The sequence below is a fragment of the Oncorhynchus gorbuscha genome, linkage group LG13, assembly GCF_021184085.1.
Source record: "Oncorhynchus gorbuscha isolate QuinsamMale2020 ecotype Even-year linkage group LG13, OgorEven_v1.0, whole genome shotgun sequence".
NCBI lineage: Eukaryota > Metazoa > Chordata > Actinopteri > Salmoniformes > Salmonidae > Oncorhynchus > Oncorhynchus gorbuscha.
In genome coordinates this window covers 97,062,382-97,074,403 of record NC_060185.1, presented here as the reverse complement: position 1 = coordinate 97,074,403, position 12,022 = coordinate 97,062,382, and the positions used below count along the sequence as shown (strand labels likewise).

The following is a 12,022-nucleotide window of genomic DNA, read 5'->3' as shown; positions in this document are numbered from 1 at the left end:
CCCAGAGCCTTAGAGGCCCTTTTTTTAAAAAACCTTTGTGCCCGAGTCAACAGTAGTGCACGATATAGGGAATTTGGGACGTTAGCCTGAGACATTGGCTAAAGCCAGACACATAGGATCATATGAACTCGGTGTCCCTCTGATCAGTGAGGGTGGTGGTGGGGAAACATTACAGGTGGAAATACAGGTTGTCTCTAACTGCTGATCTGGGGTCAGATATAATGTGCTCCCAAATGGCACCCTAATGCCTATAATAGTGCATTACTTTGACCAAGGACCCCTTGGGGTCATTTTGGGATGTATCTATATGGTTATACTGTATAATATTCCACGGTTAAGTTATCTGATCCTAGAGCTGTGGTTAAGAGGACAACTTCTACCTCAAGCACTGGCTAACCTTGTCTCCTCTCTATCTCCTCCCCTCCCTTCCTTCCTCCCTTGTCTCCTCTCTATCTCCTCCCCTCCCTTCCTTCCTCCCTTGTCTCCTCTCTATCTCCCCCCCTACCTCTCCCCTCCCTACCTTCCTCCCTTGTCTCCTCTCTATCCCCCCTACCTCTCCCTCCCTACCTTCCTCCCTTGTCTCCTCTCTATCCCCCCTACCTCTCCCTCCCTTCCTTCCTCCCTTGTCTCCTCTCTATCCCCCCCCCACCTCTCCCCTCCCTTCCTTCCTCCCTTGTCTCCTCTCTATCTCCCCCCTACCTCTCCCCTCCCTTCCTTCCTCCCTTGTCTCCTCTCTATCCCCCCCCCCTACCTCTCCCCTCCATTCCTTCCTCCCTTGTCTCCTCTCTATCCCCCCCTACCTCTCCCCTCCCTTCTTTCCTCCCTTGTCTCCTCTCTATCCCCCCCCTACCTCTCCCCTCCCTTCTTTCCTCCCTTGTCTCCTCTCTATCCCCCCCCCCTACCTCTCCCCGCCCTTCCTTCCTCCCTTGTCTCCTCTCTTCTCCCACCAGGTGGACAGTGCCATGTCTCTGATCCAGGCAGCTAAGAACCTGATGAATACGGTGGTGTCCACGGTCAAGGCGAGCTACGTGGCCTCCACTAAGTACCAGAAGTCCATGGCCATGCAGTCCCTCAACATGCCTGCTATCTCCTGGAAGATGAAAGCCCCAGAGAAGAAACCTCTGGTCAAGAGAGAGAAACAGGAAGATGGATCCAACAACAAGGTAATGGGAATAATGTTGTTTAAGAGATGGAAGAGGTCCTTCTGTAGCTCAGTTGGTGGAGCATGGAGCTTGTAACGCCAGGGTAGTGGGTTCGATTCCCGGGACCACCCATACGTAGAATGTATGCACACATGACTGTAAGTCGCTTTGGATAAAAGCGTCTGCTAAATGGCATATATATATATATATATATTGTTTAAGAGCTGTTTTCTTCTAAAAGGAGGAACTGCTCCGCTAGAGGTGAGAGGTGAAATTCTTGGACCGGCGCCAGACGGACGAAAGCGAAAGCATTATTTGCTACGAACGTTTTCATGAATGAGTTGTTGTTTAAAGTATCGTCTTTGTATAATCCTCTTGTCGGTGTCCATCGACAGATAAACATAGTCCTTTCAATGTGGAGTGTCATTCCAGGACTAGGCTTCATCTGTATCCGGGAAACCAGCCTTTTATACGTTTCTCATTGAAATTACCAGTCGTTTAAAAAAAAAAATTATGGCCTAAGAGGTTAAGGAGATTTAATGATGCAAGACACATTTCTATGAAAACAGACATTTTTAAAATACTATCTTCTCTTCTTTTTATTTTTTTTATATTTTTTTTTAGGTCAAGAGGTCATCCCAAAAGAAGCACATCAACCCTGTCCAGGCCCTCAGCGAGTTCAAAGCCATGGATAGCATCTAGAGATGGAGCAGTCCGTTGGTCAGGGGGTGGTGGGAGGAGGTGGAGCTACAGGGTTGAGGGGATGATAGGAAGCCAGTTGGATGTTTGGAGAATCTTTTTTTTGTTTTTTTTTGTCTTGTCACAAAAATAGAAAGAGTGAGAAAATAAAAAATAAGATGAAGAATAGTTTGGAAATGATTCCTCTTTTCCTTTCCTGGTCTAGTCCAGATGTCTGGTTCTCTTTCTACTCTTTTCCTTTCCCTGGTCTAGTCCAGCTGTCTGGTTTGACCTGATGTCTCTATACAGACTTTCCCTGGTCTAGTCCAGCTGTCTGGTTTGACCTGAAGTCTCTATACAGACTTTCCCTGGTCTAGTCCAGCTGTCTGGTTTGACCTGATGTCTCTATACAGACTTTCCCTAACAGTCTTATTGTTTCAATCAAACAACTGCATTCTGGGTGCTCTGTTTCTATCCTACCGTCTGACGTCTCTAGTGGGAAAACTATCCTACCGTCTGACGTCTCTAGTGGGAAAACGAGACTTTCCCTGGTCTAGTCCAGCTGTCTGGTTTGCCTTTTATACCCCCTGTGTTTTGATTTTATTCCAATGTTGGTATGAGAAGGATGGTTTCATTGATACTGTAAGATATAACTCTGACAACTAATATTTTTTTTTGACCCCTGACCCGTCTACCCCCTAACCTGTTATGTGAGATGCCCCTGTGTATTTTATAGAATTACATTCTAACATATTTTACAATTCGTCTGGGACTTTATTGGTATTCCACTAGTCCAGGTGTCAGATGGGTCTTTCCACTCTGAACCGTCTCCATTGTCTCATTACTCTGGTGAAGCTTTGGTTTCTTTTAAGCTTTGTTTACGCTGAAAAATAAAAAAGTAAAAGTTGATTTTTTTTTTTCATCTCGATGTCTAATAAAAGTTTGATGTTTTAGTGTCCTATCACTTCATACTTATTATACACTGGGTGGTTTCAACCCTGAATGCTGATTGGCTGAAAGCTGTTTGTATATCAGACCGTATACCACGGTTATGAAAAATAAAATAAATATATTTTACTTTCCCTAATTGGTACAGCTGGTTTAAGACCTGATGTCTCTAAGGTGGTTTGTCTACGCTCAATCTCCTCTTAACAGTCTTATTGTTTCAATCAAACACTGCATTCTGGGTGCTCTGTTTAAGAACTATCCTAGCCGTGGTATGTTGACCATAGACCACACCCCCGGGTCTGATTGCTATAGTAACAGTGAATAGTCATTATTGCGTGTTTTTTAAGTTCAGTGAATCTGTTTCTGTTGCCTCTTTGACATATGGAACTGTAAATGTTTTAGTTAATTAAAAATCCTTCATCCGTGATTTTAAAAAGACCAATCGGGACAAGTTCTTCCAGTTTAAAAGTAGTTTGTAAGGTGTTTCCAAGACAGATGGCGCAGAGGACATAAAAGCCCTTTTACCAAATTCAGTTCAGACATTTGGAACAGTTGGCAGGATAAATAGTAGTCTGGATGAGGTCTTGTTTTCCCTGTCATCACCCCCCCAGGTTTTAAATAGTAGTCTGGATGAGGTCTTGTCGTCCCTGTCATTACCCCCCCAGGTTTTAAATAGTAGTCTGGATGATTTTACAATTGTCATTACCCCCCCAGGTTTTAAATAGTAGTCTGGATGAGGTATTCCCTGTCATTACCCCCCAGGTTTTAAATAGTAGTCAGATGGGTCTTTCCACTCTGCAACAAGTCTCCATTGTCAATCATTCTCTGCCAGCCTTCTGGTTTAATACGTAACACAAAGCCCAGGGGACTTCACACACACAGTAAATAAAAATCATGAAATGAGCTGACATTTTTTTTTTTCAATCTCAAGAGTGTTTGATAAGTCAGTTTGAGGTTTACGGGGTCTGGTGAATAGACAGGCTTCAGAGGGGGTCTTGAATATACAGGCTGGGGGGTTTCAGACCAGGCTGAGAGGGGGTCTGGTGAATAGGCTAGGCTGTAGAGGGGTCTGGTGAATAGACTAGGCGGTAGAGGGGGTCTGGTAAATGGACCAGGCTGTAGAGGGGGTCTATGAAAAATAAAATGAAAGATATTTTAGGGGGCCTCTAAATGGACCAGGCTGTAAGTCTGGTGAATAGAATAAGTTTGTTCACCAGGGCGTCCGGGCTCCATCGACTATCAATGAGACCGCTGTGCATCCTAAATGCCACCCTTAACCCTCTTCCCTGTATAGTGCAGGACTTTATAGGGTTGTCGTTTGGGCCACTGCCCAGGGGCTAAGCAGCTAGATAGTCTGATCAATATTCCTCTTCCTAGCTCTGCTGCTGAGGGTGGTGGAGTAACAGTGAATAGTCATTAGGTGGTGGTGGTTTTTTAAGGTGGTTGGAGTGAATGGTGGTTTCTGTTGAGGTCTTTGACAGGTGGTGGATGGAACTGTGGAGGAAGAGTTAATTAAAAAGGTTTGGAGTTAAGGTGGTTGGAAAAGGTCCTTGGAGGAGTGAGGTTTGGAGGAAAAGACCAATCGGGACAAGTTCTTCCAGTTTAAAAGTAGTTTGAGAAGGTGTTTGGAAGACAGATGGCGCAGAGGACATAAAAGTGGTGGACCAAATTCAGTTCAGACATTTGGAACAGTTGGGAGGATAAATAGTAGTCTGGATGAGGTCTTGTTTTGGGTCAGGACCCCCCAGGTTTAAAGGGTAGTCTGGATGAGGTCTTGGGGTGGGTGGTCAGGACCCCCAGGTTTTAAATAGTAGTCTGGAGAGGTCTTGGTCTTCCCTGTCATTAGGGGAGGTTTTAAAGGGGGAGGTGGTAGAGGAGGTGGTGGAGGGAGGAGGAGTCTGGGTGGGTGGTAGAGGAGGAGAGGGGTAGTGGAGGGAGGAGGGGGAGGTGGTAGAGGGGGAGGTGGGGGAGGTGGTGGAGGAGGAGAGGCGGTGGAGGGGGAGGTGGTGGAGGAGGAGAAGGGGTGGGTGGTAGAGGAGGAGAGGGGTAGTGGAGGGAGGAGGAGGAGAAGAGGTGGGTGGTAGAGGGGTGGAGGAGGGGTGGGTGGTAGAGGAGGAGAGGGGTGGGGGAGGAGAAGGGTGGGTGGTGGTGGAGGAGGAGAGGGGTAGTGGAGGAGGGGGAGGTGGTAGAGGAGGAGAGGGGTGGGGGAGGAGAAGGGGGAGAGAGGTAGTGGTGGGTGGTGGTAGAGGAAGAGAGGGGGAGGTGGTGGAGGGAGGAGGAGGAGAAGGGGTGGGTGGTAGAGGAGGAGAGGGGTAGTGGAGGGAGGAGGGGGTGGAGGTGGTAGAGGAGGAGAGGGGTGGGGGAGGAGAAGGGGGAGAGAGGTAGTGGTGGGTGGTGGTAGAGGAAGAGAGGGGGTGGTGGTGGAGGGAGGAGGAGGAGAAGGGGTGGGTGGTAGAGGAGGAGAGGGGTAGTGGAGGGAGGAGGAGAGGGGGTGAGAACTAGTGAGAAGCTTTTTCCATGAATTAGTTAAAGCAGTGGAAGGTAATGTGGAAGTGTTAGCTGTGATGTTAGCTTGTTGTTCCATCAGCGTAGACAACATCCCATTCCAAGTGGAAACCCAATTCCTTTATATTGCACAACTGGACGTGAATAGTGCTCTATATAAGGGAATAGGGTCCCATTTGGGACTCATCCTAGATCATATAACAGCTCAGTACAGTATGTAGGTTGGGCAGTGTCGTGGGTTTATTTCTTTAAAAAAACAGGCCCCCTTTGGGTCGTCATGCTGCGATGCTTCAGTTTGTTTCTAAACATAGAGGCAGGTCACGTAGGGGCACGACAGCAGATGGACAGAATATTGTTTTTTTGTTTTTAGCTTGTTTGAGTGTTACTTTGGGCTGCTGTGGTGTTATTTCTTTTGCAGTGGATATTAGATGTATGATTCTCGTTAGGACACCCAAATGCCTTCCTATTCCCTAGGTAGTAAACCTCCTTTGGACCAGGCAGCCGTAGGGAATCGGGCGGCATTTGGGACTGAAGTGGTCACGTTATATATTTGCCGCGGACGTTGTTTTTGAACTTTTGGTTTTTATTTGAGAACTAGGAGAAACACTCTTGTTTTACATATTCATGTTGCCAGCTTTTCACTTCATAATGAATAAATTATTCCCAGTCGCCCGCCCGCCCGCCTGTCTCTCATTCTGCTACTGCCGGCTACTTTTCAAGTCGTCCGAGTTGAACTCACTCCTTGCCTGCTTCCCAAATGACAGCAGTAGTGCACTAGTTGGGGGGGGGAAATAGGGTGCCAATTTAGGACGCACCCTTCCCTTCGATTGTGTTCATGTATAACTCTTGATTTTATGATCATGTCTTGTCCCTGTCACTACGTCTACTGACTTAAAATATAGTCAGGGTTCTCCCCCAGTACATCTACAACACTCCTGTCACTACGTCTAATGACTTAAAATATAGTCAGGGTTCTCCCCCAGTACATCTACAACACTCCCGTCACTACGTCTAATGACTTAAAATATAGTCAGGGTTCTCCCCCAGTACATCTACAACACTCCTGTCACTACGTCTAATGACTTAAAATATAGTCAGGGTTCTCCCCCAGTACATCTACAACACTCCTGTCACTACGTCTAATGACTTAAAATATAGTCAGGGTTCTCCTCCAGTACATCTACAACACTCCTGTCACTACGTCTAATGACTTAAAATATAGTCAGGGTTCTCCCCCAGTACATCTACAACACTCCTGTCACTACGTCTAATGACTTAAAATATAGTCAGGGTTCTCCCCCAGTACATCTACAACACTCCTGTCACTACGTCTAATGACTTAAAATATAGTCAGGGTTCTCCTCCAGTACATCTACAACAGGGTTCTCCCCAGTACATCTACAACACTCTGTCCTGTCACTACGTCTAATGACTTAAAATATAGTCAGGGTTCTCCTCCAGTACATCTACAACACTCCTGTCACTACGTCTAATGACTTAAAATATAGTCAGGGTTCTCCTCCAGTACATCTACAACACTCCTGTCACTACGTCTAATGACTTAAAATATAGTCAGGATTCTCCCCAGTACGTCTACAACACTCCCGTCACTACGTCTAATGACTTAAAATATAGTCAGGGTTCTCCTCCAGTACATCTACAACACTCCTGTCACTACGTCTAATGACTTAAAATATAGTCAGGGTTCTCCCCCAGTACATCTACAACACTCCTGTCACTACGTCTAATGACTTAAAATATAGTCAGGGTTCTCCTCCAGTACATCTACAACACTCCTGTCACTACATCTAATGACTTAAAATATAGTCAGGGTTCTCCCCCAGTACATCTACAACACTCCTGTCACTACGTCTAATGACTTAAAATATAGTCAGGGTTCTCCCCCAGTACATCTACAACACTCTCAGGGTTCTGTCACTACGTCTAATGACTTAAAATATAGTCAGGGTTCTCCCCAGTACATCTACAACACTCCTGTCACTACGTCTAATGACTTAAAATATAGTCAGGGTTCTCCTCCAGTACATCTACAACACTCCTGTCACTACGTCTAATGACTTAAAATATAGTCAGGGTTCTCCTCCAGTACATCTACAACACTCCTGTCACTACGTCTAATGACTTAAAATATAGTCAGGGTTCTCCTCCAGTACATCTACAACACTCCTGTCACTACGTCTAATGACTTAAAATATAGTCAGGATTCTCCCCCAGTACGTCTACAACACTCCCGTCACTACGTCTAATGACTTAAAATATAGTCAGGGTTCTCCTCCAGTACATCTACAACACTCCTGTCACTACGTCTAATGACTTAAAATATAGTCAGGGTTCTCCCCCAGTACATCTACAACACTCCTGTCACTACGTCTAATGACTTAAAATATAGTCAGGGTTCTCCTCCAGTACATCTACAACACTCCTGTCACTACATCTAATGACTTAAAATATAGTCAGGGTTCTCCCCCAGTACATCTACAACACTCCTGTCACTACGTCTACTGACTTAAAATATAGTCAGGGTTCTCCCCCAGTACATCTACAACACTCCTGTCACTACGTCTACTGACTTAAAATATAGTCAGGGTTCTCCCCCAGTACATCTACAACACTCCTGTCACTACGTCTAATGACTTAAAATATAGTCAGGATTCTCCCCCAGTACGTCTACAACACTCCCGTCACTACGTCTAATGACTTAAAATATAGTCAGGGTTCTCCTCCAGTACATCTACAACACTCCTGTCACTATGTCTAATGACTTAAAATATAGTCAGGGTTCTCCTCCAGTACATCTACAACACTCCTGTCACTACGTCTACTGACTTAAAATATAGTCAGGGTTCTCCTCCAGTACATCTACAACACTCTTGTCACTACGTCTAATGACTTAAAATATAGTCAGGGTTCTCCTCCAGTACATCTATAACACTCCTGTCACTACAGGCTGCTAAGACATTAACTTTTCTTTCCTATTCTAATTGGGAAGTTGTGTTTATTTTCAATGTTTGTCGGTCTGCTGTAGTGGAGGCTGTATATCATGAGAAATGCTTATTCCCTATTTAGTGCACTAGGGCCCAGGGCCCACTTCACCAATAGTGATGGGTTTTTAACGATGCAGCTTTCCAGCATCGGCCGAAGATGTTGGTGGTAGGTAGCCTAGTGGTTAGAGTGTAGAGGTGGCAGGTAGACTAGTGGTTAGAGTGTAGAGGCGGCACGTAGCCTAGTGGTTAGAGTGTAGAGGCGGCACGTAGCCTAGTGGTTAGAGTGTAGAGGGGGCAGGGTAGCCTAGTGGTTAGAGTGTAGAGGGGGCAGGGTAGCCTAGTGGTTAGAGTGTAGAGGTGGCAGGTAGACTAGTGGTTAGAGTGTAGAGGCGGCACGTAGCCTAGTGGTTAGAGTGTAGAGGCGGCACGTAGCCTAGTGGTTAGAGTGTAGAGGCGGCAGGTAGCCTAGTGGTTAGAGTGTAGAGGTGGCAGGTAGCCTAGTGGTTAGAGTGTAGAGGCGGCACGTAGCCTAGTGGTTAGAGTGTAGAGGCGGCACGTAGCCTAGTGGTTAGAGTGTAGAGGGCGGCAGGTAGCCTAGTGGTTAGAGTGTAGAGGGGGCAGGGTAGCCTAGTGGTTAGAGTGTAGAGGTGGCAGGTAGACTAGTGGTTAGAGTGTAGAGGCGGCACGTAGCCTAGTGGTTAGAGTGTAGAGGCGGCAGGTAGCCTAGTGGTTAGAGTGTAGAGGTGGCAGGTAGCCTAGTGGTTAGAGTGTAGAGGTGGCAGGTAGACTAGTGGTTAGAGTGTAGAGGCGGCACGTAGCCTAGTGGTTAGAGTGTAGAGGCGGCAGGGTAGCCTAGTGGTTAGAGTGTAGAGGTGGCAGGTAGCCTAGTGGTTAGAGTGTAGAGGTGGCAGGTAGCCTAGTGGTTAGAGTGTAGAGGTGGCAGGTAGCCTAGTGGTTAGAGTGTGGAGGTGGCAGGTAGACTAGTGGTTAGAGTGTAGAGGTGGCAGGGTAGCCTAGTGGTTAGAGTGGAGGGGTGGCAGGGTAGCCTAGTGGTTAGAGTGTAGGGGGGCAGGTAGCCTAGTGGTTAGAGTGGAGGGGTGGCAGGTAGCCTAGTGGTTAGAGTGGAGGGGTGGCAGGTAGCCTAGTGGTTAGAGTTGAGGGGTGGCAGGTAGCCTAGTGGTTAGAGTGGGGGGGTGGCAGGTAGCCTAGTGGTTAGAGTGGAGGGGTGGCAGGTAGCCTAGTGGTTAGAGTGGAGGGGTGGCAGGTAGCCTAGTGGTTAGAGTGGAGGGGTGGCAGGTAGCCTAGTGGTTAGAGTGGAGGGGTGGCAGGTAGCCTAGTGGTTAGAGTGTAGAGGTGGCAGGTAGCCTAGTGGTTAGAGTGGATGGGTGGCAGGTAGCCTAGTGGTTAGAGTGTAGAGGTGGCAGGGTAGCCTAGTGGTTAGAGTGGAGGGGTGGCAGGTAGCCTAGTGGTTAGAGTGGAGGGGTGGCAGGTAGCCTAGTGGTTAGAGTGTAGAGGCGGCAGGTAGCCTAGTGGTTAGAGTGGAGGGGTGGCAGGTAGCCTAGTGGTTAGAGTGTAGAGGCGGCAGGTAGCCTAGTGGTTAGAGTGTAGAGGCGGCAGGTAGCCTAGTGGTTAGAGTGTAGAGGCGGCAGGTAGCCTAGTGGTTAGAGTGTAGAGGCGGCAGGTAGCCTAGTGGTTAGAGTTAACCAAAAGGTTGCTGGATCGAATCCCTGAGCTGACAAGGTACAAAATTGTTCTGCCCCCTGACAAGGCAGTTTGACTCACTTGTTCCTAGGCCGTCATTGTAAATAACATATTTATTTTCTTAAACCGACTTGCCTGGTTAAATAAAGGTTACACATGTAACATGAGTTTCCCAGAACCCTCAGTGAGAATTGTCTTGAAGTGTGCCCTTTAGAGCGTTTGTCGACACCCATGGTAACGAAGGAAAGGGAGCGCGGCTCTCAGATCACATTAATCCATTCAAATCTTACCTTATTATTTTATAATTATAATAATAATTATATAATTATTATAATTATTACACAATACTGATCACCGATCGGGTCCTATTATCACCTATGGCTGTAATTATCGCGGCGGCTTATTCTTATTTTTCACTATCACAGATTTGACACGTTGGGCTACACATCATGAAATACACTGCACAAAAACAGTAAAGGGAACACTTAAACAACACAATGTAACTCCAAGTCAATCACACTTCTGTGAAATCAAACTGTCCATTTAGGAAGCGACACTGATTGACAATACATTTCACATGCTGTTGTGCAAATGGAATAGACAACCGGTGGAAATTATAGGCAATTGAGCAAGACCCCCAATAAAGGAGTGGTTCTGCAGGTGGTGACCACAGACCACTTCTCAGTTCCTATGCTTCCTGGCTGATGTTTTGGTCACTTTTGAATGCTGGGGGTGCTTTCACTCTAGTGGTAGCATGAGACGGAGTCTACAACCCACACAAGTGGCTCAGGTAGTGCAGCTCATCCCGGAGGGCACATCAATGCGAGCTGTGGCAAGAAGGTTTGTTGTGTCTGTCAACGTAGTGTCCAGAGCATGGAGGCTCTACCAGGAGACAGGCCAGTACATCAGGAGATGTGGAGGAGGGCAACAACCCAGCAGCAGGACCGCTACCTCCGCTTTTGTGCAAGGAGGAGCAGGAGGAGCACTGCCAGAGCCCTGCAAACTGACCTCCACCAGGACATAAATGTGCATGTGTCTGCTCAAACGGTCAGAAACAGACTCCATGAGGGTGGAATGAGGGCCCGACGTCCACAGGTGGGGGTTGTGCTTACAGCCCAACACCGTGCAGGACGTTTGGCATTTGCCAGAGAACACCAAGATTGGCAAATTCACCACTGGCACCCTGTGCTCTTCACAGATGAAAGCAGGTTCACACTGAGCACATGTGACAGTCTGGAGATGCCGTGGAGAACGTTCTGCTGCCTGCAACATCCTCCAGCATGACCGGTTTGGCGGTGGGTCAGTCATGGTATGGGGTGGCATTTCTTTGGGGGGCCGCACAGCCCTCCATGTGCTCGCCAGAGGTAGCCTGACAGCCGTTAGGTACCGAGATGAGATCCTCAGACCCCTTGTGAGACCATATGCTGGTGCGGTTGGCCCTGGGTTCCTCCTAACTAATGCAAGACAATGCTAGACCTCATGTGGCTGGAGTTTGTCAGCAGTTCCTGCAAGAGGAAGGCATTGATGCTATGGACTGGCCCGCCCGTTCCCCAGACCTGAATCCAATTGAGCACATCTGGGACATCATGTCTCACTCCATCCACCAACGCCACGTTGCACCACAGACTGTCCAGGAGTTGGCGGATGCTTTAGTCCAGGTCTGGGAGGAGATCCCTCAGGAGACCAACCGCCACCTCATCAGGAGCATGCCCAGGCATTGTAGAGAGGTCATACAGGCACGTGGAGGGCACACACACTACTGAGCCTCATTTTGACTTGTTTTAAAGACATTACATCAGTTGGATCAGCCTGTAGTGTGGTTTTCCACTTTAATTTTGAGTGTGACTCCAAATCCAGACCTCCATGGGTTGATAAATTTGATTTCCATTGATAATTTTTGTGTGATTTTTGTCGTCAGCACATTCAACTATGTAAAGAAAAAAGTATTTAATAAGAATATTTCATTCAGAATAATATAAGAATATTTAATTCATTCAGATCTAGGATTTTAGTGTTCCCTTTATTTTTTTGAGCAGTGTAGAT

General features: G+C 47.1%; 1 protein-coding gene across 1 annotated transcript in view; it reads left to right on the top strand.

Moving 5' to 3' along the window:
- Nucleotides 1-1,963, top strand: part of LOC123993760 (catenin alpha-1-like) — a 263,702-nt gene extending 261,739 nt beyond the window's left edge. Inside the window, 2 exon segments of the mRNA XM_046296236.1 lie at nucleotides 951-1,163; nucleotides 1,767-1,963. Coding sequence (XP_046152192.1) covers nucleotides 951-1,163; nucleotides 1,767-1,844 — 291 coding nt within the window. The 3' untranslated portion in view covers nucleotides 1,845-1,963.
- Nucleotides 1,964-12,022: the final 10,059 nt, after the last annotated feature.